Source organism: Podarcis tiliguerta, assembly GCF_965153285.1.
Source record: "Podarcis tiliguerta genome assembly, chromosome: 10".
Taxonomy (NCBI): domain Eukaryota; kingdom Metazoa; phylum Chordata; class Lepidosauria; order Squamata; family Lacertidae; genus Podarcis; species Podarcis tiliguerta.
The window spans coordinates 39,727,035-39,754,103 of record NC_139543.1 but is presented as its reverse complement, the minus strand read 5'-3'; the positions used below and the strand labels follow the sequence as shown (position 1 = coordinate 39,754,103).

General features: G+C 40.2%; 1 protein-coding gene across 2 annotated transcripts in view; it reads right to left on the bottom strand.

Annotated features, from left to right (window-relative positions):
- Nucleotides 1-26,481, bottom strand: part of CFAP54 (cilia and flagella associated protein 54) — a 101,453-nt gene extending 74,972 nt beyond the window's left edge. For both annotated transcript variants that reach the window (XM_083401026.1, XM_083401027.1), the window contains exons 1-15: nucleotides 26,191-26,481; nucleotides 23,010-23,115; nucleotides 20,681-20,827; nucleotides 16,157-16,328; nucleotides 15,397-15,455; nucleotides 12,223-12,366; nucleotides 11,248-11,361; nucleotides 11,053-11,154; nucleotides 10,013-10,211; nucleotides 8,946-9,032; nucleotides 7,008-7,120; nucleotides 6,746-6,917; nucleotides 4,214-4,299; nucleotides 3,128-3,262; nucleotides 2,307-2,457 (exon numbers count right to left, since the gene is read on the bottom strand). In XM_083401026.1, the coding sequence (XP_083257152.1) occupies nucleotides 2,307-2,457; nucleotides 3,128-3,262; nucleotides 4,214-4,299; nucleotides 6,746-6,917; nucleotides 7,008-7,120; nucleotides 8,946-9,032; nucleotides 10,013-10,211; nucleotides 11,053-11,154; nucleotides 11,248-11,361; nucleotides 12,223-12,366; nucleotides 15,397-15,455; nucleotides 16,157-16,328; nucleotides 20,681-20,827; nucleotides 23,010-23,115; nucleotides 26,191-26,396 (1,993 nt within the window). In that variant the 5' untranslated portion in view covers nucleotides 26,397-26,481. The remainder of the gene's footprint in view (nucleotides 1-2,306; nucleotides 2,458-3,127; nucleotides 3,263-4,213; nucleotides 4,300-6,745; nucleotides 6,918-7,007; nucleotides 7,121-8,945; nucleotides 9,033-10,012; nucleotides 10,212-11,052; nucleotides 11,155-11,247; nucleotides 11,362-12,222; nucleotides 12,367-15,396; nucleotides 15,456-16,156; nucleotides 16,329-20,680; nucleotides 20,828-23,009; nucleotides 23,116-26,190) is intronic.
- Nucleotides 26,482-27,069: the final 588 nt, after the last annotated feature.

Genomic DNA, 27,069 nt, shown 5'->3' with positions numbered 1-27,069 from the left:
TAAAATATTCTCATTGGCATCCGTCTCTTTCAGAAGACAATGGAAGATGGCAAGATCCCAAGGATGTGTTCTACGGGGAGCTGGCTTCAGGCAAACCAACTCATTAAAATTAAAATTTTAAAGAATGAACAGTGCAATCAACTGCTTAAGAATCTCAGCCAAGTCCCCAGCACCAGCTCATCTTGAAATATGCCGACATGGAGGGCTTTATACTGTGTAGCACCAGAGTTATTCTGGCAAAACTTTCTGCTAGGGTAATCCCAACACTGCTGCAACACCAGTATGATATAAACCTTTAAAGCCCTGCATAGAAGCACTAAATTTGAAAAAGGAAAAGAAAAAAACCCTCATTTATGTAAAGCAGGGGTAGCAAACCTGTCCCTCGCCAAATGTTGGACTCCAACTCGAATCAGCCCCAGCCAACACAGTCTATGGTCAGGTATGATTTAGACTGTAATCCAAAAAAACATCTGGAGGGCCACAGTTTAGCCACCTTGAGATCAAGAAAATATATGCAATTCTCTACACATATAACATTTAGGTTTCAGTCCTATACTCATTTACCTGGGAGTTAAGACCTGCTAACCTCAGTGGGTCTCACTTGTGAGTAGGCATGTCTAGAACAGCACTGATAGAAACGTAGTTATAAAAGTTATTTGCTCCTGGCAAGTTCAAAGTTGAGAAAGAAAAGGAAATGCTTTTTAAAAAATTGTTCCAATTTGATTGGTCCCATACATGTTTATGCCTACCACTTCCTATATCTTTCTTACCCATTTCTATCACTCAAAGGACTTTTTTATTTTATTTCAGTGTGTTGCAACCAAAATGTGGGAGGCTAATAGCATTACGGATTACTTAAGTCATTTGCTTTCTATAGCTTTTATCTTAAAATTTGTTGTACAATAAAACTTAATTATCTGGAGGCAATGCTATCACAATTGTTATTCAATTCCTTTTATTATGTTCTTACAAAAAAGTACTACACATTTACAAGTTCCCCATATGTGTTTTAACTCCTACTGTAGTCTCCCCACACTACCAACATCTCACATGAACTGTTCCATACATCACTACATTCATTTGCCTGCATTTTCTTAAACAATAACATCATCTGCATAATTCAGTCCCTCTAGATATACAAGTTTTTACTGAAATTCACTTAAACTCTCTTGAAAAACATTTTCCCATCTATTTTTAATATTGTTGTGAATAGCTTAGAGGTCATTAAGTATTTTATACAGTTTGGGTAAAAGCTCTTATTTGAGGAAAGGAACAGTTCTACAAATGTAGTTCGTGATCAAAACATATCTGAGCTCCTATGTAATTCACAGAAGGCTAGGTTATCTTAAGGGCTCTGAAGTCAGCATAGGAAGCCTGCTCTTTTGTCTCTTTAGCAGATGAGTGTTAAGGAATCTTCTCCTTCAGGAAATCTAGCAAGCTCCTTCCTTTCCCATAAGATGGTTACCAAAACCCTTTTTGTTCCAGGATGCAATTTCACAATTGCTTCCGTTGTCAGTTTAACGCAAGTGCGGTTTTGTGCTCTACGTATATTTTAGTGCTGTTTTAGTATTGACACATTTTATTTCCTATAAACCCCTTTGATAATTGGTTTTAAAAGTAGGATATAAAAGTAAAATAAAATAATAAAAGGTAGCATTCAGGCTTCAAAGAACGACTGCTCAATCTTCACTGCATTATGTGGCAATTGTGCATTGTCTAAACTGGGGGCAGGGGAGACTCAAGTTCATAGACAGAGTGCAGATATATCTGGCCTTAGGCTACATCTGTTTTTCCTACGCCACCCTGCTCCCGCAAAGCCCAGCTCCGTCTCCCCCACAAGTGCTTTTACTTGGCTGTAATGTATCCTTAATTGTAATAATACCTCTTGCTTGTCGGGAGGGAGGATGGAAAGACTGACGTATAGGAACTTCTAGCTTCTGCATGGCTCAAATGCAAGCTACTGTACAATGGCACATTTGTTGCCCTGGCTGCTTTTGTCTCTGGCCACACCCACTGCTGGTAAGTAACCTCCAGGAGCTTGCCCATAGCAGAATGCAGCCTTGAGGACTGAAAAAACTTCAGTGCTGAAACAACATTCAAGATTTTAAACTAAGCTCTGGAGAGAGCTGTCTGGAGTGCCAGTGAATCCTGAAATCCTCGCATCTCCTTGCTCTGCTTTCCCTTGCCTTGTCCTGCTTGCCTGGATCTAACTTTTCCCTTAGGTCAGAACCATATGCTGCTGAGGCCACCATCAGTAACAGAATGTTCCTAGCTACAACCAACCAATGTTTTCATAAAGACTATACCTGATGCGGTTCCACATTTGATTGTGAAGTCTGCAATAGTCTCCATCACTGATGTTAGCCGTAATGCAACTTCCGCCATTACCACAGTATTAGTATCTCCAAGATTAATGGCATGAATCACTTCATTAATTACATAAAGTATGTGGACCCACTAAGGAGGAAAAAATATTAAACCGTTTTACATTTTTATTTAAAGTTGTTTAAAAATTGTGAATGAAATGTGGCGAGCAACTGTGTGACATGGATATGGCAGGCTGCATTTCCTAGAATGAAGGACAGAGCCACAACACAATGAATTGCCCCATCTGTGAGGTGCTGAGTCCTAGATTTCCCCTTCAGACATAGATCCAATGCCCTGGACCTCATCTATGTTCTTTAAAGCCACCTGCCTATGGAGGACAGTTTCACTGTCAAGCTACATGAGACTGCCATAGTACCACTGACTTTTCCTCAGCCTGGAGGGATGGTCTCAACTATCAGTAATGGCATGGAACAGCCACACTCTCCTAGGTCCCTGCTTCTCAAGCTGCTAGCAAACCTTTGCTTGTCAGGCCACCGGTTGCTTCAAAAACTCTAAGTTGAAGCTCCTCCACATCTTATACCTTTTCCTCTCTTAGTTTTCAAGTTTCTGTGCCAGTCAAACTGACCTTTCATTTCTCTTATAGAAATTGCCCTGCATGTCAAGATTATAGCTATTTCTACTGAACAGGTAGAGTACTAATGAGCATGCATCATTACCAACATCACAGGAGCATTTGTAGATAGCTGGACGTGTGATATATAATTAACCTTAATCAATATGAGTTATGATAAAGGTTTACCTTGGCTGTCTGGTATTTATGAAGAGACTTTAAGAAATAGCTTCCGCTATTTTGGATCCTCTGAATTGCAATTTTACACTTTTGCCACAAAAACATGGTTGCATCTGTCATCATTTCTCTGTCTGGCAGGAGAACCTGAGGAAAAGGTATTTTTTCAAAGATTTCAACTACCTGGCTTTTGAGGGTGTGAAGTCACAAAATAATTAAAAAGCCAATAATGCATTTGCAGGATTGAACACTAGTATCTCAACCTTCTCTTCCCTCCCAGCAAGACAATTGGGTCACTGCCGCCTCCTCAGACTTCCCCTGCTTGGTGAACAAAGCACCGCATAGCCAACTGCTTAAAAAAGGAGAAGAGGGAGCACTTTCTGCTCCTGCCACCATCTCATCCTCTGACCTGGAAAGAAATAGTTGCAATGTCTTTACATTTTAGGTAACCACCCTTAGGGGACATCATTCCCCAACAGAAAGAAGGAAGGAAAAGTAGGTGGTACCAAAGGGGCAGACAGCCAGAGCTGAAGAGAAAAGGAATGGACCAACACGCATTCGCTGATATGCTACAGATATGTGCAAGCACACAAACGTGTAAAGAGGCTCAGTATTGTGAACAAGCCTAGAATTCTCTTTTTATATTTTGTATGGTAGCTGCCATTATTTTCTAACAAGCTCACATTACATCCCAGTACGTCAGAACGTCCCTGTGCTTCTGCTTGCAACATAGTGTTGTTGTTGTTGTTTTAGAAAGTTTCCTTAAAGTGTTGCACGGGAAACTGTCTTATACCAAGTGAGATCATCAGTACATCCAGTTCACCATCGTCTGCTGGCTTCCAGAGATTCTCCAGGGTGTGAAGCTTGGGGCATTCCTAGCTCTACCTAGAGATGCCAAGGACTGAACTGCTTGCAAAGCACATGTTCTACTACAGCCCTTTCCTGTGTTACATTTCTGCTTAGTTGTTATGAAACTAAAAATATTGTTGCAGCTTTCTAAATCTGACATCCATTGTCTTTTATAAAAAATAAAAAATATTTTGCACAATAAATTAATTTAACACACCAAGTTCATACTTAACCTCAGTTTTACTATACCTTTTCAGGTGTACTGATGCAGGAATAAAGAGTTCTTGCCAATGTAAAAATTTCATCAGTAGTCTTTCCTGCTGCTACTCTTCCATCTACCATTGCAATTGATTTTGAAAAGAAAATTAAAAGCAGTCAATTCCGTAAAAATATATTTAAATCCAAATTCTCAGTTGAAGCAAATGCAGGAAATTACATGAAATACAAAGGAAGCAATTTCCTACTGTTATACAGAATTTCTCTCTGGACATGGTCAATTATCTGGAAAATTTAAAGTTTAAGTTTAAAGTTTTGTCATTTAATAATGAGAAGTGCAGTATAAAAAAAGAAAATCAACAGGAAAATAGTATTTCATCCAAGATCCCAAACATCTACCTACTCAAAAAAGCTATTTCAAAATCTTGGTCAGGCTTTTTTATTTGTATGGAAAAGGAAGTAACAAATATCTCCAAATTTGTGGCACCAACAAATGAACTGCTTAAGATGTAGGGAGCAAAACAGATTTAAAGGTGATATGGGATGCGAGTAAAGCAGTAATGCGGGGGTTTTTTATACAGCAAAGCGCATACCAAAGAAAGATAAGAGAGCAGAAAAAACAAGAAATTTTACAAGAAGTGAAAAGAGAAAGAATTAATAAATTTCCCTCAAAAAACAGGATAGCAAGATATTGCAAACGCATTATTCAATTATAATAAACCAGGAAATAGAGTGGAAAATTAAATATTTAAAACAGAAACAATTTTAACAGGCTAACAAGCCAGGGAAACTATTAGCTTGGCAAATAAAGAAGAAACAAGAAAAAATCTGTATTAATAGAATAAATGTAGGAGGTAGAGTTGTGGAAAATCCAAAATAAGAGATTTGCGAGTTTTTATACAGAACTATGGGACGCAGGTGGCGCTGTGGGTTAAACCACAGAGCCTAGGACTTGCCGATCAGAAGGTCGGCAGTTCAAATCCCTGTGACGATGTGAGCTACCGTTGCTCGGTCCCAGCTCCTGCCCACCTAGCAGTTCGAAAGCACGTCCAAGAGCAAGTAGATAAATAGGTACCGCTCCGGCAGGAAGGTAAACTGTGTTTCTGTGTGCTGCTCTGGTTCACCAGAAGTGGCTTAGTCATGCTGGCCACATGACCCGGAAGCTGTACGCCGGCTCCCTCAGCCAATAAAGCGAGATGAGCGCCGCAACCCCAGAGTCAGCAACGACTGGACCTAATGGTCAGGGGTCCCTTTACCTTTACCTATACAGAACTATATCAAGCCAAACAAGCTAATTTAGAAGAAATTCGTAAATATTTAGAAGACAGAGAACTACCTAAGATACCAAAAGATAAAATGTCATTTCTGAATAGACCTGTCAAAATGATGGAATTACAGCAAGCAATTTTACAGGCAAAATTAGGAAAGGCACCCAGACCTTTCAGCAATATATTATAAAAAATTACAATATTACCTAATACAGGGGTCTGCAACCTTTAAGACAAAAAGAGCCACTTGGACCCGTTTCCGAAGAAAAAAACAACTGGGAGCCGCAAAACTCGTCATTATAAAAATAACTTTTTTGTAACTTTTTTTTATTATTTCTTTGTTTGACCCCTCAGAATTACTTCTCCTCATAGAAATAAACGTTAAATTAACAAGTTACCTTTTTGTGTGTGTGTGTTCTTCACTCCCCTTCAAAACAGTGACCAGCGTACATGCCCCCTTTCAATGCAGTGACCAGCGTACATGCCCCTTACAATGTAGCGGGCGGGAAGGTGACGTCGGGACTGTGCGTAACTAACGCACGCACCGCCCCATGCGACGTCACAGCCAGTACAGCGCCCGCCACAGTGGGGAGTGTCGGGGCGCACAATGCACCTCCTCCCCTCGTTAGTATCCGCCCCGGAGCCGCGGCAAAGGTGTTAAAGAGCCACATGCGGCTCCGGAGCCGCAGGTTGCAGACCCCTGACCTAATACAACCTTTAAAAAGATATTATGAATAGAACTTTGAATACAGGAGAGCTGCCAGAATCCTGGAAGAGTGCATACATAACTTTGATTCATAAGCAAGATAGAGATCCAGAGCTAGCTTAGAACTATCAACCTATTTTGTTGTTGAATAACGATTATAAACTGTTTGCAGACATATTAGCTAATGGGTTGAAAACTGCATTAAAAGAGGAAATCCATCAAGATCAGGCCATATTTTTGTCAGGAAGGCAAATGAAAGATAATATCAGAAACATAACTGATGTAATAGAATATTTAGAAGAAAGAAATGAAAAACAAGAAGCTTTAATGTTTTTAGGTGCCGAGACAGCACCTGACAATTGTCAAATTTCCCTAAGTTTTAAAATTCTTTCTCTTCTCATTATAGTCAATGGTACATCAGTACAAATATTTAACAGTTAATAACGTTAGTCACATTTTGGAAGGTACAGTGAATCATGTTTTATTACCAATATTTAGAAAAATATATAGGATGACTTTCGCTTTCTCCTTATCCTGTATTATAACTTCTTGGTGTAATTATTAACTGAGCAGCTACTAACTGTGACACACCTTGAAATGTGATGGATTTTCTTCCTGGACTACGAAAAGTACTTGATTCTCTGATAACACCTCCATGCACACACAAGCCGTGTCTTGGTTTTCTTGCGGATATTAGAGGCTGCATTACTAGAAGTATTTTGAGTTCTGATTCTGCTTTCTTCCATTTGGGGGCATTTTGACTCTATAAATATACGGAGAAATGAGAGATCTTGCTTGGCCTATGAATTCTAAGCACAACAAACTACTTTTAACATTGAGAAACTGAATTTACCTGAAGAAAGGAAAAAACCACTATAGCTGCGTGATCAAAGCTATCCCACTCCTCATAGCTGAAAGCCATCTTAAGAAATCTCAAGGCAGCATATGCAGAAATACCACTCTTCCCTATAAGAGTAACACAGAAGGTGTAAGACTCCCACAATACTCACAAACAGAAAGGAGAACATTTATTTATTTCCTGATTTAACTACTTCTGCAAGTATGGGACCAATATGATTCCTTTGAATTCCTTTGCAGTAGGCCAATAGCTTTCTATGAAGACCTTGTCTGGTTCAAACTTCTACTCAAAGAGGTAGCTGTGAAGAAAGGTTTCCATTTAAATCTCCCTAGCCCTTTAAGGGTCAAATTATTTAAATAAAAGACGTATGTGTCTCTATTTTTTAAACACAAAGCAACATAAAATACATACTGAAAATGCAAGGGTTCAAACTGCAGAAGCCCTGCCCCCATTTCTCCACCCACCACCACATGGGCTCCTCTCAGATTTTTCCCATTTAGCACAAATTTGTGATTTGGGCTTTTGCACTCAGAAGTCTTTACATTATTGGGAACCTTGCTACGTGAGGGGCCTTCTAAGTGTCCCTAGTACAGTGGTGCCCCGCAAGACGAATGCCTCGCAAGACGGAAAACCCGCAAGACGAAAGGGTTTTCCGTCTGCAGAGGCGCTTCGCAAGACGAATTTCCCTATGGGCTTGCTTCGCAAGATGAAAAATGACGAAAAATTTTGAATTTTTTTTCGCTCCAAAACCCCTTTTCCTGAAGCGCTAAGCTGCTAAAAGCATTTTAGCAGCAAAACCGCTAATCCCCCAAGCCTTAAAAAGCCGTTTTTAGCCCTTAAATTGTCAATAGCGCTAATAGCGCTAATCCGTCAATGGGCTTGCTTCGCAAGACGAAAAAACCGCAAGACAAAAAGACCCGTGGAACGGATTCTTTTCGTCTTGCGAGGCACCACTGTACTAAGGGAGTGTGGCTGAACAGCTTGAACCCACTCTGCCCATGAGGAAAGCAAATCTTCCCTTGATATGAGATCCACTTAGCTCACTTTGTTACCACAAGCCTTTTGGTTGTCATTTAAGAATTTTTCTAGAATGCAGTAGGCCGTTCCCATAATGTGCATCACTTTTCACAGACACAAACTCCAGATGGCTGACAATGCTTATGCTGATCTAATGTAGCAAGAAATTTAAGGGTAGGATTCAACTAATCAGTCTTGCCAGTGGAAGTCAGTGCAAGGGCTCCCGGTTAGTACAATGGGGTTTCTCCCGTGTCCTCCAAAATTGGGTCGACAGGAGGGGGTGGGAGAACCCCCAGAACAATATAGGGGGAAGGAGGAGATCACTCCATCAGACAAGCTAAAAAAAATGCAGTGACAGAACAATTGCCATAGCACTATGTTGAATTCCTCTCTAAGTGTCCCGCAGAGTGGTAATGTTAACTGGCCTTCCACCTCAAAGGGGTGTGAATGCAGGTAAACAAAAAGGCCTGTTGTAGAAAATACTACAATAGTCAGATTACCATTGGCAAATAATATCATTTTAACACATCCTATCGCCAAACCATCAAAGATACAATCCTAACTCCCTGATATTCATATCTCAGTTTGGCTAGGTTACTATGATGTGCAAGTCCTTCTCACCTGTCCTTTGCCAGCAAATAGGAGCACCACTGGGTGTGGGGTCTCCACCACAGCGGAGGTCGCAAGATCTGCCATGACAAGCAGGAGGTTACCAGCAGCAGCCATAGAAAGTCCTGAAAGATGGTGTTTCAGAGTGCAGTCTACAGGATCCCAAACCCCTGCTTCTGACACAGCAAAAAAAAGGACCTTCTGCAACCCAGGCCAGCAAGAACTGCCAGGACTTTAAATGTGGTCTAAGATCTGCTACTTGGTATTGCTCTGCCAGCGTTACAAGAATAAAAACCATTAATTTACCTGCTAAGATCTGTTCCATAAGTGTTGATGTTCCAGTTACAACCATAGAAACAGGGATTAAGCTGCTTCGGGCAGCTACGCCACCACCTGCAATAAAACTATCTTGTTAGCCCTCATGTACTATTTTACAAGATGTTTTAATTATCATATAATTTTGAAATACATTTACTGTACATGTAAGTTTTCTAAAAGAGCATAACATCTCAATATCTTTTGGTAATAAGAAGGCATGCTCAAATTGCTTATTACCTCCTTGAATACGGTTCATTAGTTATATAAGAATGGTCTCTACTACAGGGATAGCCAAAGAAGTACCCTCCAGATGTTGAACTAAAACTCCCATCATCCTTGGCCACTGTCCATACTGGCTTAACACTGATAAGAATTGTCCAAGAATACCCAGAGGGCACCACACTAGCTATCCTGACTCTACTGAATTCACTAGTTTTTCTTCATTTAACGTACTATTTCTTTCCCACCTGCTTTCAGATTAGATCTCTCCCCACCAACCACCACCATCATCACAGCTGTTGGGCATTATTGGATCTCAGAAAGTACATCAAGAGAACAGTCATAGTTTAACATCATGCTGAAAGCTAAAGTCCAAAGAAAGCAAGAAAAAGAAAAGTTCAAAATGTTAAAGTCTCCAATAGGAGAATAATTAAAATTAGATTGATTTTAGAAAAGTTCTAATCCAAATATCCATCTCTCGGTTCACGTTCTTGCTTACTGTGGATTTTGGTAGCCCTACATATATACATGTGATTTCTCCACTGCCTCGCATATGGCTCAGTTTCTTGTGTTTATACTTCCACAGCTTTGAAAAAAACTATTACTGTGTCTTATTTTTCTTCCACTCCGATACTAGTTTAAAGCAGAGCATTCTTCAGTCCTAGCACAGCTAGAATTTTTAAGAAACAAACATTTTACTTTCTGATATAATGAGTAGAATTTCCACATGTTGACAATGAAAATTGCTTCCAATTTTTGAAAAGTAATAAAAGAATTACATTTGGTTTTCCTTGTTATAATTAGCCAGTTCTCTACAGTTAATTTCATCCACTTACCATCAAGAATATCCACGCCTGCAAAAAACAACTCTGAAATGACATCACGAATTTCCATTTCATCAGGAATAGGAGGGCTAGGGATCAGTGTCCGCCTATTTCTATCAAACAGAGCTTCCAAGATGCCAAAAAAGATAGATGAATTGCAATCAAACATCTCCATCATCAGCCGTTCTGAGACTGTCCGAGGCCAAGGAAGCTAAATGAAACAAAAATAATCAAGGATCACATATTTAAAATAGCTGTCGTAAGTAAACAGCTCCATATAAAACCATGCTGGAGAGCTTTAAGTTAGACTGTGCACGGATAGGTAAAAAACCAGTGTGAAGTGTAAGTCTTAGCTGGAATTAAGGAAAGCTCTGTTTGTTTGTGTCATATTTAAATTATAAAAAGTAAATCTTTATGAAGCAGATTTTTTTTCCCTTTTTTTAAAAGACATTTTAGGGAAGTCATGGACTGGCTGGATGCAGAGGAGCACCTGCCAGGGAACTGCCAGGGGAAGAAGGCTCCAAGCCAGTAGATAGATAGTGGGATGACAATGAAGAGGTGGTGCCAGCAGAATAGATGACAGGGATTAGTGAACAGTTGATTGTCGGGGCTTCAAATGTACACAGGTCTCTTTATGCACTGACAATCAGCCGGTTGTTGGTGCTTGCAGAGGGCCGTGTTGCCCTTTGAAGCACCTACAACTGATAGTAAGGGTTTCAAAGTGCCTTGCAAAGGCTGTGTGGGCATTGCTGAACAGCAGGTGCAAGGCAGGTGAATGCCTGGTGAGCCAAATGGAGCCCACAGGGGTGGGGGGGAGTTCACTGCACTCACATTAAGGATCTCTGTTCTTCAAGAAGAGGTTGGCCCAGAAAGGTTGGTCCAATCAAGCAATATAAAAGGCCTCAGTTGAATTCTGAATCTTGTTGATACAAATTGGCTCCCTGGAGCTATCCAAGGTACTGCAACTCAAATCTGACCATACCTGCTACCTGCCTGGCTACGTTACCCTCATGGGGTCCAGATCAGGACAGGGTGAAATGGCTAATACATACATGTTGTATATCTTTCATATTATTTTTCACTCTTGGACGAAAAAGCCCCTTTGGTCGTCTTCTGGGTTCAAATGCTGATCTTTTGAAGATCATTGCTGCCATCTGACCCCAAAGAGGAAAGGGAAAAAAGCATAAATTATTATGTTACATGTTCCACTTTCTTAAATCCTATAAATCCCTATAAAATATGAATACCTTCACAGTTGCTTCTTTGAATTTTCTCTTTGTTTCTGTGCTTAATGCTGGTGAACTCATATTTTCCATTTGCTTTAGTTCATCTATTTTAACCAAACCACGACGTGCAAATATCTGAAGCACAATAATATATAAATGTAAACTGGAGTGACTATTATTTTCCTGTTAATAAAGGCAGGCGTGGGAATAGGAAGAAATGGCAATACTGTGCCCCCCATCTTGAACTAGAACTCCACTGACTGCTAGCATTCAGAATTCCAATGCCCATCCTAGAGTCACATTCCAAATAAGATAGAGAAGAAATCTGGGAAGCTTCATGTGGATCAGAAACAACCAACAACGGCAGTGCTTAGGATCCAGATAACCATTCTAGGTTTAGCTGCCCAAAATTCTGGATTCAGATTACTAAGAAAGTAAGTAGGCAGAGCAAAACACATTATGGAGAATGTTGGAGACAGAATAGGCAGAAAGACTGAACAGAGTAGGCTAGAGCTAAATCAGATAGACAGACTAGAGAAGTACTTGGATTGCAGGGTCAAAGGTATCAGCTGGTCTACAACAGAAATAAGTTTTATGCTGCAGGGATAAAATGTTCCTTTATGGCAGTCGTAACTATACAGATAAGGACCAGTATGTTGGTCACTTATTGAAATCAAAACTAACAGTATTAACAGTGCAAAAGGCTGAGAAAAAGGGGAAAGTAAACTAAAAATTGACTGGTAACCTGTCTATTTTATCCAAGAATAAGTCATTTGGAAAATTGCTAGGTTGTGTTCCCATCAAATCAAGATCAATGATCCCAACATCATATACTTATGGACTGTTTCTAAATTTGTATTTCTGTTCAGACAAGGAACACAAAACAAAGACAGCACCCTTTATGCACACTTTAATATAGTCTCCCAAGAGCAGCTTGTTTTTACACAAATCCAATATATTTTTAATTATATTTAAAATATGAAGGATAATCACTACCTCTCCATTTATGCCAGAATAGCAGTCATAATAACACTGGCAAACAGCAGCATACAGTGTTGCTCTCCATGGCAAATAGTGTACAGCTAAAAGGGGAACCGATGATTCCATACATACACAGGCCCATAATAAATATTCAAGCACCTATTGAAAGAGAAACTGATTATAAATTAAGCCATTAATGGGTGACATCCAGTGTTAGTTATATTCAAAGTAGATCCACGTAATTTAAAGTAGAAGTCAACATAATTTAAGCCAATTTATTTCAGTGGGTGTGTTCTGAATATGACTAACCCTGAATATCACTCAATGATATTAACACTGATTAGTATAAAATATTGCAGGGGTTGAAAAGATAACTACTATACTTCTTTCCGCTCTATCAGTTCAAGACTTTAGTGTGTCATAACTGATTAACATTATAAGCAGATAAGCTAGTAAAAATAATAATAACTTTTGCAGACTTATGTGCAAAACTGACCTACCCCACCACACACACATCTACCTTTCTGGCTTACTTTTTCTGGAGTGTACAACTGAGATGAACAAAACTTTGAAAGTCACATGATGATCTTATTGTAAAAAAATAGCCACTGGGTGGCACTACAGTACAGTTTAAGGACAACTGAAAAATCTTCCTTTATAATCAAGCAGTATGTAATTTTCATACTGCAAATTTCAGAATGAAATCTATCTATCTATATCTATCTATATTCACTTTCACACTGTTTTGAAATCAAATAACATATTCATAATAAATCTGCCTGGTTAAATAAATAAAAGTATTCCCATCTTCATGCAAGTAAAATGTATAAAAATCAATACTAAGGGTTTTTTACTCAAACAGTACAAGAACACGTTTTAATAGTGTAGTACTGTATTTACAGAGTGGCGGCTGCAGCAGCAGCACAGCCCTTGAGTATTCATCTAAGATTCTTTAGAAAACAAATTTTGTGTCATTAGTTAACTTTGTTGAAAATATGTACATCTTGCCTTTCTGTCTTGTTTCTGAGATGCCCAAGGCAGCTAACACCACGGAAAAACCAAACACTATCACATGAGATAATAAACAGAAAAGTAAAAAAAAAAAAGCATGGCAGACAAAACAACTTTTAAAAGGCAACATGTTAACAATAACGATAATCTAGGTGGACAGCTAGATTGAGACAGAAAAAGACAGTAATGACCCTGGGGTCCCAAATCATTTAGAGCAGCCTCTATTTGGCCCTTGGGATTCTCCCAAGGTTTTGTCCTCCACCTAGGCCACGCCATCTTTTCCAAAGCCACATCTACGACTTGGATGATGGACTCAAGGGCATCCTGATCAAATTTGCAGATGACACCAAACTAGGAGGGGTGGCTAACACCCCAGAGGACAGGATCACACTTCAAAACGACCTTGACAGATTAGAGAACTGGGCCAAAACAAACAAGATGAATTTTAACAAGGAGAAATGTAAAGTATTGCTCTTGGGCAAAAAAAATGAGAGGCACAAATATAAGATGGGTGACACCTGGCTTGAGAGCAGTACATGTGAAAAGGATCTAGGAGTCTTGGTTGACCACAACCTTGACATGAGCCAACAGTGTGAAGAGGCAGCTAAAAAAGCCAATGCAATTCTGGGCTGCATCAATAGAAGTATAGCATCTAGATCAAGGGAAGTAATAGTGCCATTGTACAGTGGTGCCTCGCAAGACGAAATTAATCCGTTCCACGAGTCTCTTCGTCTTGCGGTTTTTTCATCTTGCGAAGCACGGCTATTAGCGGCTTAGCAGCTTAGCGGCTATTAACGGCTTAGCGGCTTAGCGGCTATTAACGGCTTAGCGGCTTTAAGAAAAAGGAAAAAAACTCGCAAGAACTCGCAAGACGTTTTGTCTTGCGAAGCAAGCCCATAGGGAAATTCGTCTTGCGGAACGACTCAAAAAACGGAAAACTCTTTCGTTTAGCGAGTTTTTCGTCTTGCGAGGCATTCGTCTTGCGGGGTACCACTGTACTACTCTGGTCAGACCTCACCTGGAGTACTGTGTCCAGTTCTGGGCACCACAGTTCAAGAAGGACACTGACAAACTGGAACGTGTCCAGAGGAGAGCAACCAAAATGGTCAAAGGCCTGGAAATGATGCCTTATGAGGAACGGCTAAGGGAGCTGGGCATGTTTAGCTTGGAGAAGAGGAGGTTAAGGGGTGGTATGATAGCCATGTTCAAATATATAATAGGATGTCGCATAGAGGAGGGAGAAAGGTTGTTTTCTGCTGCTCCAGAGAAGCGGACACGGAGCAATGGATCCAAACTACAAGAAAGAAGATTCCACCTAAACATTAGGAAGAACTTCCTGACAGTAAGAATTTGCTGCCAAGGAGTGTGGTGTTCGACAGTGGAATTTGCTGCCAAGGAGTGTGATGGAGTCTCCTTCTTTGGAGGTCTTTAAGCAGAGGCTTGACAACCATATGTCAGGAGTGCTCTGATGGTGTTTCCTGCTTGGCAGGGGGTTGGACTCGATGGCCCTTGTGGTCTCTTCCAACTCTATGATTCTATGATTCTACCCATCAATGGCTCTGCCCCCTACCCTCTTCTTTTCTGGCTGGAATGTATTCTTAAACAGTGTTAATGTCTTTTGCTCATCTGGAGGGAGAAGTGTGCATTTTGCATGGCTGGTATATAGTCTACTGTACAAACATTAGGAATTGCTCCACCCACTTTTTGCCTCTGGCCTTGACTGCTACCAGACTGTGGCCCCAGAAGACTGCTCAGAGGGTAATGCAACCTTTGGGCTGGGAAAAGTTCCCCACCTCTAATGTACAGGATGAAAAGTAATAACTAACACTGAACTGAGCCTAAAAGTTAGGTGCCAGTTAAACTGGTACGTGCTCCAGTTGTGAAGGTATGTTGAAATTCTATGGGCAATGTCTATTGAAATCTCAAATGCCAAAACCACTGAAAGAACAATATCAGATTTAACACTGCCAGTTTTCTATACTTTATTCATTCATTCATTCATTCATTCATTTAAGTTAAGAACATCCTTTAAAACACACACACACACAAAATCATCACAAGTCAAACACAAGCTAAAATGTTACCAAAAACATGCAGAACAGTGACAATCTGAAAAATTAGTATATCTTGACAGACATAGGAAAAGAGACAAATACTTCCAAATTTATCTTGCCATACCTTAGAAGATTGACCTATGGTCATTAAATGCCTACAAATGGTATACATATGGATTGTACCTGCAAGGACAAGTAAATTATTTTTAAAACATATATAGCAATATGTGCATCTGTGTGCATGCTTATATATATATTATGCTGAGCTTGTGGACTATCCTTACTCTCACCTCAACTTGGCTTTTGTTTATGTATTAATGAATTCAACTTATTCAATATAATTTGTAAGCTATATGTATATATGTATAAAACCTGCACAGTGAATACAGTAAATGGACATACAAAATAACACCTATAGGTTGTATTGGCAAAGCTTATCTAGCAGGAAAAAATTCATATTAAATGGTTTCTAACTTCTTTGAAACTTACTTATGAAACCTTGTCAACCATTTCATGACTCTAATAATCTCAAAAATTTATTTCCTAAACTTTGGGAACTGAATTCCCTTATATGAAAACAATACCCTCTGATATATCTTACAGTATATTATATATTATATTTTACATGCTTATGTTTTTTTTCAATTTAAAAAACTATAGTGCTTTGTCAGTACTTATCCATCTACATTAAAGCTATCAGCACTCAACTGCCTGCATAATAAATAATTTGCTTCACAGTGAAAATTCAACCCAAAATGTAAACAGAAATGGCAAAACTGAAATTCCCCATGAATTTTATATTAGGGAGGGAGCTCTAAAATTAAACACTCTTTTAATCTTGACAGCTCTCCAACAGCATTTAGAAAGTAAAATTTGTGGCGTACCATTGTAGACAAGCCAACACAAACGTTCGTGTGGCAAAGTCATCTGCATGATCAGTTGCAATATGGACAAGAGTCTGAAACATGTCTTCACAGATTCCTGATTCAGGAGGTCCTCATCATTATCACACACCAATTTGTAAATGCAGATAATCCTCACTTGCAAAACATGGAACTAAAATGAATAATCAGAGATTGAAATGACGTAATTCTTCAAATCAAAATGTGAATTTAGCACCCCACCCCATAACTCACCCTTCAGCCATTCAGCCAGAGGACATATTTCCCCAGCTCTTTCACAACTGTGCCACTCAGCACGTTCACTCCTAGGTCTTGTATGAAATTCTCACCACTGTCTACCCCATGTTTCATTGGCCCCTTCTTCACTAGCTTGTTTCCTTTGTGCTTTTTTCATCCAATCGCTGCCTTTTAGCTAATTAACTACTTTCTACCATAGCACTTAATTTAAGAAATGGCTTCATGGCACAGTACTTAAATTTAAACAAGGGCTCAATGAAACATCCTCAGAACTTCAGTCTCTAGGAAAGTTTTTCCACAGCCAAACCAACATTCCACTTCCAGCACAGCAACTGTTCTGATAAGGTCCTTGCTTGTTTGTTTTCATGCATTTGCTACTCATTTGGTGTGAGGGATTCACACTTCTTGCCTAAAGCTAATGCCTCTGAAGTGCAGCAGATGCCAAAAGTGATCCATTTTCAGCACCTGTTAAAAACTTATTTATTCACTCAGGCCTTTGGCAGCCATGCATACTAATTTTTGTACTTGGAACTGTTTGAGGATTTGTCTGTATCATGTTTGATTTATTCTTATATTATTTATATATTTCATCTATTAAAGGTATTTTAATGGTTGTAAATTGCCTTAACATTCTTTGAATAAAAGGCAGTCTATAAATGATTCAAATAAGGATATATATTTCTGTCAATATAAAGTTATTCTTCTAGCCAAAGGCCATGACAAACCCAAAGCAACAGTACCAGTAAAACAATAGAGATCATATACATCCATGATATGAGTCAATATCCATGATATATGAGAGAGGTTACCAGAGACACCAACAAACGCAAATCCAGCTTGATTCAAATTAAACCTCCAAATCATCACAATGTTTTATAGGAATGTTATCAAACTACTTTTTAATGTTTTTGTTTGTTTGTTTGTCTGTCTGTCTGTTTGTTGTAGCCAATGCATATGGGGCCACTTTGTGTGTTACAAAGCTATGAGTGTCGCTTAAAAGAAACCAGACCATTTCAGCTGGAGTGTACCTGCCTGCTTGTGTGAACAAACGTTTCAGAAAGTGGTCTCTTGGGTGTCTATATAAGGAGCAGGCCAACAGATAATGAGTAGTGTCTTCCCCCTGAGGTTGACCACAAATATAAAAATTGCCTGCACAGGGGACCTTGCTGCAACAGTCATCCAAAACTGCAGTGGGCATCATTTGGAAACAGCTCAGTAAAGGTATTTGGTCAAATAGCTAGTTCTAAAATATTGTTGTCGAGTGGTAAAATTGCTGTTTCTAATTAGCTGTGTGTCCCTTCTGGAGTCTATCCATAAGTGCCAATCCCTTAGATGACACTTATTCACGGTCAAAGCAGAGCTCAGTCCTGGAAAATAATAATAGTCTAAAACATCTTGACAATCTGTTTTCCAAAGTTGGTTATAATCCAATTCTATATAGCACAGAGCAAGAAAATATTCAATAGGCATAGTAGCAATTTTTAAAATATACTTTAACTGGGTGTAGTATTGTTAAATATGCTTTAACTGAGTGTTGGCCACCCACATTCTGTACGAAGAAGAACCATGTGTTTCAAAGTTTTTTAATAATACTAATAATAACTGCAACAGCAATAATCACCTTCACTCAATGACAAAACATTGTTGTTAGAGAGTGTTCAGAAAAGATGTTGTGAAACTGGAGTAGTGGACCTTTTTGGCCCGGAAGGCCAGATCCTTATCCCCCTCACCGCCCCCCACTTGGAAAGATGAATGGGGCAACATTATTATGACATCAGCTGATTGACAACCTGCTGGCTATCAGGTGCTTGAGAAATGCTGTGCAACAGGACTTTTTGGGCACTCCAAATTGTCAATGCCTACAATGCCCTGCCTCTATGATTTCAGGGGTAGAGCAAGTGGGTGTGGCTTGCCCAAAATAGCCTTGCAGGTCACATAGGGAGGCTCAGCAAGCTAGATCAGGCCCATGGACCAGAGGTTTCCTATCTGTTTTAAAAGTCTAAAAAATCAGGGAATTTCTCAGTACTGAAAATGCTAAGACACTTTTAGGATACTAAAAATGTTCCTTTCATCTAATAAAAAGAAGTGATACACAGAAACAATCTGTATTGGGCTTCAATTTACCACAAAGGTAAACAGTGTTTATTGTAATTTCCTAAACTAGGATATTTGGTTACCAAGAGAGTACAAAATATCTTCCACCTGAAATCAGAGAACATCATGTTGGAGCACTTTAGACCTACATTTTAGAGCAGGGGGGAAAACTTGGGTTCATGTAGCACATTATTCAACAGCAAACAGCTGGTTTCCAGTTATGAAGCTTCAAAGTGAAATCCTTAGTATCTGCTTTTACAACAGGAAGAATAAATAATATCCTAGGAGAGCTTAGATCCCAAATGTTTTTCAAAAACATTGGCAAACTCTTTTAACATATTTATTAGATGAAATCATAAAATGCCCAGAGGACTAAGAATATGAATAATTAGTTGTTTTTTAAAAGATGGTTATGCCGATCCTACAACGTATATGCTTGCTAATTTCATTAACATAGTTGCAAATGTAAGATCTGTCTCAATTCAGTAGACACTTTGCCCACAGCACACAGTCAGAATGTATGAAATGTATTTTTCATACATGCAAGTCTGTATAAGATTCTCCTATGAATGAGCAAAAACACCCCGACTAAAGAACTGTATTTCTCACACACAGGGTGATGTTGGATGCCACAGATTAAGAGACAGAGGTATCATTTGAGGGAGTATAAAGGTAAAGGGAACCCTGACTATGAGGTCCAGTCGTGACTGACTCTGGGGTTGCGGCGCTCTTCTTGCTTCATTGGCCAAGGCAGCTGGCATACAGCTTCCGGGTCATGTGGCCAGCATGACTAAGCCACTTCTGGCGAACCAGAGCAGCGCACGGAAACACCATTTACCTTCCCGCCAGAGCAGTACCTATTTATCTACTTGCACTTTGATGAGCTTTTGAACTGCTAGGTTGGCAGGAGCAAGGACTGAGCGACGGGAGCTCACCCCGTGGAGGGGATTCGAACCGCCAACCTTCTGATCAGCAAGTCAATTGCCCTTCCATGATATAGCTGTATAGAGCTGGATACATACTATGCCCAAAGCTGAAGCAGCGTGCTTCTGAATACTAGTCACTAAGAAATACTAGCAGAAGAGGGCTATAGCGCTCATGTCCTGGTTTTGAACTTCTTGTTGGCATCTGGGTGGCTACTGTGGGAAACAAGATACTGGACAAGACAGGTCTTGGTGTGATCTAGAAGGGTTCTTCTGATGTTCTAATGGAAGAAGCTATGCATCTCCATTCATCTCTACATTACGGCATATAAACATTTGAAGCCATTACGCAATTACGAATAAAATGGAAATGGTGGAAATGGAAATTAATGAAGATAGCTTATCTGTCCCATGTCTGCAACAGAAAATGATCCAGTTAATGTGACTAGTATTCACTGTTGTTGCTTTCAGATAGCAAATGATATTTAATCACCTTTCCCCCTGTATTTGAACTGAAATGAATAGAGTGGGGAAAAATAATGTCAACATAATTTACATAATTTATGTAATAATTGAATTCCATATTTACTCAAATCTAATGCTCACCATTTTTGGCCAAATTACGTTGCGAAAATTAAGGCACACATTAGATTTGATGGCACATTTACATTTGCCAGCAAATACTTTTTTTGGTTTCAAGATTCTGAAAATTTAAGTGTGCATTAGATTTGATGGTGCAAAAGTTATACAAATTTGCCTTAACAGACAGTGAGATGAATAACATCATTTTTGGCAGGAAAAAAACTGCAACAGAACAGAAACAATGCAGCATGTCATAAATACAGGACAAAATGGGAAATGATATCTTCTTACATCCCAACTGTACATATAATTTCCCTACACGTGACTTATAATGTGCCATTATATTCAATAACTGCAAATTAAAAGGGCAGTTTAAAAAAAACAAAACCTCTAAATGCTGCTTATTATTTTTTCCTACTCATAGCAATAAGCAAGCACCACAGGAAAGAAGTGTGCAAAAAATATATGCACAATTAGATGTAAGTAAAGTATGAATGTCTCTTTAAACACGATATGAGTTGTCATATGGGAAGTGCCCTTAAGACAGCATGCTGCTGGAGGAAGAATGGGTGGTGTTTACTGAATATTTAATGAAACCTTGTTAATGCCAAATTATTAAAATATTAAATAGTATCAACATTTATTTTAAATCTTCATTGTATATACTTACTGTACGCGCAGCAGTTGGATCTCTAAATCCCTTTGGGAAAAAATCAGACTTAAATTGATGCACGTCTGATCCAACTTTATTTAGATTTACACTACAGATTTCCTGAAGATATCGGCCATAGCACTGTGTAAGTGCCAGCTTATATTCCTGAAAAGCAAAAAAACACCTGATTACACAGACATAAAATGCATTCTTTTAATTTCCATAAAATTTTAAGTGACAAAACGTTAAGATTTTGGAACCCAGCTCCTATCAACCCTACACAGACAATGTTCAGGGATGATGGTAATTGTACTCCAATAACATCTGAAGGGTCACAAGTTGTCCATCCTTCTTATAATACATTTACAATGCAATACTATATATGTCTACTCAGAAGTAAGTTGCATCAAATTCAACAGGACATACTCTCAGGTGAGTACTGTATAAGACTACAGCATGGTAGAGAGGTGGAGAGAAGGTCTATTCAGTCTTGTTGGTCAATATATCATGGAAAGTATATTGTTGTCATTTATTGTTTCCCTGTTTTGTTTCTAATATTGAAACAAACAACAAAAACAACAGCAATTCAACCAAAGTTCAGCACTTTTAGGTAGTTTAGTTCAGTAAAATTTAAGCAAAAGTTAAATCCCTCCAGCTGTAACAACTGCCTTTATTCAACTGCTTAACTTGACTGTGCTCTTTCCAATATGTATGGCTATAACAATCAAGAAAACAAGATTTCCTTTATATCAAAGCATGGCATATATAAAAAAAAAGAAAATTAGAAATATTCAATATCTAAACAATTCTAGGTAACTGTGTGTTTTTTTAAGGCTTTGGTAAAAAAAATACATAGCAGTCATGTTAGTGATTCTTAATTTTATTTGCATTTCAGAAGAAAATGTGTTATAAGCTAGAGACCAAGATCTCTTCATCTACCTCTACAATGCAACCACTTCCTGAGCAAATGGAAACCTACACAGAGCATTGTTTCAAAAAAAAGGAAGCAAGAACTATAAAACTGAGACTGCAGGTGTCATTTAGGTGCTTGAGTTAAATAAGACACACAAGCTAGGGAAAGGGCATGGCATTCTTTAAGAAGCAAAAACAGATCTTAGATTTCATTGTATAAATCTTATTAATCTGTCAAAAAATGGCAATTAATTGATAATATATTGTAATGCTAGGCTAATGTTTTGTTCCCATGTCAAAAGTAAAAATGCCAGCTACTGAATCATCACCATCATCAACTTGTACAGCATGAGTTTCTTGATAAATCTCCCTCAACATGTGGAATAAGACTAACTGCAAGTGAGGTTAATTCAAGTAATGTGATCATACACACACATTCCTTCTAACAGAATTCTTTGGGGGGAGGTGAGAGTCTTCTGCCTCTACAGCAGTGTTAAAAGTGTTAGAATCTTCAGTTAAAGATTACTATATTTCCTTTTCCAGTTTCATATACCTTTAACAGAGTGCCTACCCATGCAGGTGAAAGTAAAGAGTGACCGGGAACACAATTGAAGGCATCTCACTAAATCTTGTCATGAGCTGGGGGGGGGGGGTTATTTATTTCTTTATGAATTTATATACCGCCCTATACCTGGAGGTCTCAGGGCAGTTCACAGAACAAAATCAAAATATAAAACTACAAAATAAATACTCAAAATAAAAACAACCCAATAACACCCCCTCCAAAAAAAACCCCTCACATTTTAAAAGGGCATAGGATGTCAATCAAATCAACCAAAGGCCTGCTTATGGGGTTAACAGTCTACTTTTGATGTACAGTAATGGCCACAAATAGACTTAAATTTACCTGAGATGAAGAATCATTAAACTTAATGGGACTTTTTTTTTTAGTTTATATAGGATTGCACAGTCAGCTATCATGGGTTGGTATTACGTATTCAAATGGCTTTCAACAACAAGTCGTCTTGTGGTACCTTAAAAACAAATGACACTTGATGCTAAATTCATCACTTGCAATTACATTAAGCTTTTTTAGACATTAAACAGTAGGCACAGAAAGTTCCTATTCGATTAGGACCATGGCACATAGGAGGAGGGCTACCCATTTGCTAACACAATTTTTTCTCAAGACTCCCTGTATACCATGGTCTGATCCAGGTAATACACATATGCCCACTGTTTAATGTTTTAAAAAGATTCTTTTAACTGCACATGACAAATTTAGCATCGCGTCTAGTTTGCTAAAAAGACATGAGCTATCATGGGCAGAGATTGCACTTTACCAAATGTATGATGTATATTCTCAGATGGCAGAATACAAATGCTGATATAGGATAGAAATTGATATAAATAATTCACATAGGGCATTACTTACTTTCATTTCCACAAGCTCATCACCAACTTTCACAAGTTTTTCATTGTAATACCAATCTGGGAATCGAGGCTTGTAGTGGTTCCAAATATTAAACAAAGTAGTTGCTCTAAACAAAAATAATCACTGAAAGTTATGGACTGATTCTTGTTTTGGTTTTTTTAATAAAGGCAGGAAACACACTGGCAGCATTCTTACAACCTGACAAGCCAGGGAGAAACTTACGATACATACATACATACATACATGCATACATACATAATGTTATTTGTATGCCGCCTTTCCACAGTTTAAACCATGCTCAAGGCGACTTACAACATGAAAAAATACATAACTACAACTTAACAAAGGTAGTCAATAAAACATCACACAATACACAACAAAACTGAACAATTTCCATATAAATTAATAACAAGCTCAAAAATAAAGATACAAAAAAACTCAACAGCAACTGCAACCCCCCCACACACACACTCAACAAAAAACCCCAAACAACACCCCAGCCCAAGAGTTCAGCCTCAGCTTTTGTAACTGGCGTCAGTCAGGGCCCTGCCCTTCCAGGCCAGGTCAGAAAAGGCACACAAGGCAGGGAACAGGTCTTCCAGGAGTCACAGTCCCTGTCTTAACATAATACCTGAACCAGGGATGATGCAGCCAAACAACTGTCACCAAGTCAAACACAAGCCCCTTCTATGGTTTGTTTGAAGCCAAATAAACCATGATCTCTGGTTCAGACATAATGCTAAATCAAGGATTGGGATTGTATCTATATTCCACATTGAAAGGAGGGAGCAAAGCAGGGTCAATCTATGGTATATCACATTGTGAAACTAGGCCATTGTGTTTATATTCTCTTTAAAAATTCTCTGAAACTCCCAGAATTGAAAAGGCAACCATGATCCAGGAGCTATGAGGAGAGTTACAAAAGTAGGGCTTTTTAATTCAGAGAATATGAAAGAGATGTATAAAATTAGACTTGATCTATAAAAGGTGGGTAGAAGTCCCCCCCCCCACTAAAATACTAGAGCCAGCAGTCATTCAATGAAACTGAATGTTGAAAGATTCAGGACACATGAAAGGACATACTTCTTCACAAAGCGCATAGTTACATTATGGAATTTGCTACCAAAAGATATAGCAATGGCCAGCAACTGAGACAGTTTTAAAAAGGTAATCAGACAAATTCAAAGATGAGGCAATCAAAAGTTACAAGCCATGATTATATTACCTCCTATATCTGAGACAGTATAATAATATAATAATTTATTATTTACACCCCACCCATCTGGCTGGGTTTCCCCAGCCACTCTGGGCGGCTTCCAACAGAATATTAAAATACAATGATTCATCAAATATTAAAGCTTCCCTAAACAGGGCTGCCTTCAGATGTCTTCTAAAAGTCCAATAGTTGTCTATTTCTTTGACATCTGATGGGAGGGCATTCCATAGGGCGGACACCACTACTGAGAAGGCCCTCTGCCTGGTTCTCTGTAACTTCTCTACTCGCAGCGAGGGAACCATCAGAAGGCCCTAGGCACTGGACCTCAGTGTCTGGGCAGAACGATTGGGGTGGAGACACTCCTTCAGGTATAATGCGCCGAGGCCATTTAGGGCTTTAAAGGTCAGCACCAGCACTTTGAATTGTGCCCAGAAACGTACTGGGAGCCAATGTAGGTCTTTCAAGACCGGTGTTATATGGTCTCGGCGACCACTCTCAGCCACCAGTCTAGCTGCAGCATTCTGGATTAGTTGTAATTTCCAGTCACCTTCAAAGGTAGCCCCATGTAGAGCACATTGCAGTAGTCCAAGTGGGAGATAACCAGAGCATGCACCACGCTGGCAAGGCAGTCCACGGGCAGGTAGGGTCTCAGCTTGTGTACCAGATGGAGCTGGTAGACAGCTGCCCTGGCACCAGAATTGACCTGCACCTCCATGGACAGCTGTGAGTCCAAAATGACTCCCAGGCTGCGCACCTGGTCCTTCAGGGGCAAAGTTACCGCATTCAGGACCAGGGAGTCCTCCACACCCGCCTGCCCTCTGTCCCCCAGAAACAGTACTTCTGTCTTGTCAGGATTCAGCCTCAATCTGTTAGCCGCCATCCATCCTCCAACCGCCTCCAGACACTCACACAGGACCTTCACTGCCTTCACTGGTTCCGATTTAAAAGAGAGGTAGAGCTGGGTATGCCTCTGAAAACCAGTTTCTAGGGATCATAAGCAAGAAAGCACTTATGGAGCTTATTTTCTGTTTGCTGGCTTCCCATAGGTGTCAGGATGTTCGCTGCGAGAACAGAATGCTGGACTAGATAGGCATTTGCCTGATCCAGCAGAGACCTTCTTACGTTCTTAATAGCTTTCTCCTTCCTATTATCCTCCTTGCAAAAAACAAAACTGGTAATTGTGCCTGTGCTCCCACTATGCACCCCAAAGCTTCTTTGGGCGAAAGCTTCTTACTTTGCTAGCACAACTAAGGGTCAAAGAACTGCAGTGGGAGAAAAGCATTATTTCTGCTTTTCCCTAGCACTTATTTTTTCTAATAGCTGTCAGAAAATGGCATGGCTGCACCTAGTCCTTTTTAGTGCAAGGATAGTACAATGCTAAAGGGGAAGAACGATACGCAGTTGGATAATGGTTCCAACTTTGGATCTAGAGTCTTTATAATGAGGTGAACAGATAACCAAGGCAGAAGGCCTTCTTGGTAGTGGCACCTACCCTGCAGAACGCCCTCCCATCAGATGTCAAGGAAATAAACAACTATCTGACTTTTAGAAGACATCCGAAGGCAGCCCTGTTTAGGGAAGTTTTTAATGTTTGATGTTTTATTGTGTTTTTAATATTCTGTTGGGAGCCACCCAGAGCAGCTGGGGAAGCCCAGCCAGATGGGCGGGGTATACATAATAAATTGTTGTTGTAATAATAATTAATTAAGCTACAGGTGTCAGCTACAACTGGATAATACACTGTGCCACCTTCATGTGGGTGACGAGGGCATGTGCCCAACGAGGGACAGAGTGCTTAACGGCTCAGAGGAGTCCAGGCTATCCCCCTGCAACTTCTGAGAACTTATATACTGTTATATACAGTAAAGAAGGAAGCACGGCGGAGAAAGAGGGCGCAGGAGAGAGAGGGAGCGGGACGAGAGGCGCGCCCTTCCCCGCCAGCCCCGTCCCCGGCCTCCGCTTTACCCCAGCCTGTGCAGCTCCTGCTGCCTGGAGCCCGAGGCCCCCGAGGCCTTCGCTTCCCGCTGGCGCCGAAAGTAGCCCAGGCAAGTGCACAGGTCCTTCTCGAAGCTGTCCACCACCGGGTTCCCCGGCTCCACGGGCCCGTAGAAAATGGCGGGCTTGGGGGGAGGCAGAGGCGGGGAGCGGGCTCGGGGCCTGGGGGCCTCCATGGCGGGCCGGCCGTCCTCCCCGGCCTGCGCTTTCTTTCAGCCCCGAGAGGCGGCACGCGGACGGTTGCTAGGAAACGGGGCAACAAGCGCGGGCGGAGCGGGGGAAGAGGAGGAGCTGGGGGAGGCGCGGGAGTTGCGCCAGGAGGGGCTCGCGCTCCTTTTGTCTCCCCGCGAGCTCCTGCGCTTCTCCTCTTCCTCCTCCTCATTGCCGCACTTGTCTGTGGTGCGAGGGAAGCGCGGGTGGCCCGGTTCTTTGGGACCTTGTTTTTGTTTTGTTTTGTGTCTCCTGGTTGGGAGAATAGGACTTGGTTTTCGCACAGGGCGGGAAAACGCTCTGGTGCTGTCGGAAGGAGCGCTTAGCCCTCGACGTGATGCTCGGTTTCATAGGTTGCCTTTATTGACAAATGCGGACATTGGGATATGCATGCAATAAAATGTTACAATATGCCTTCGACTCCTAACAGCCGCACCTTGGTTCACAGGGCCAGCCAGGCTCCGTGCTGCCCCCCCCCCCAACCATTTTCGTGCCCCTCCCCCTTTCCCGACAGATACTAAACATTCAGTAGCATGCTGAACATGCATAGTTCTCACTGGGTTGTAGTTTGTTTGGTTTTTTGGAGGGGGTACAGTTGCAAGCCTCGGAATTCCCAAAGTGCGATGATAACCTCTCTCC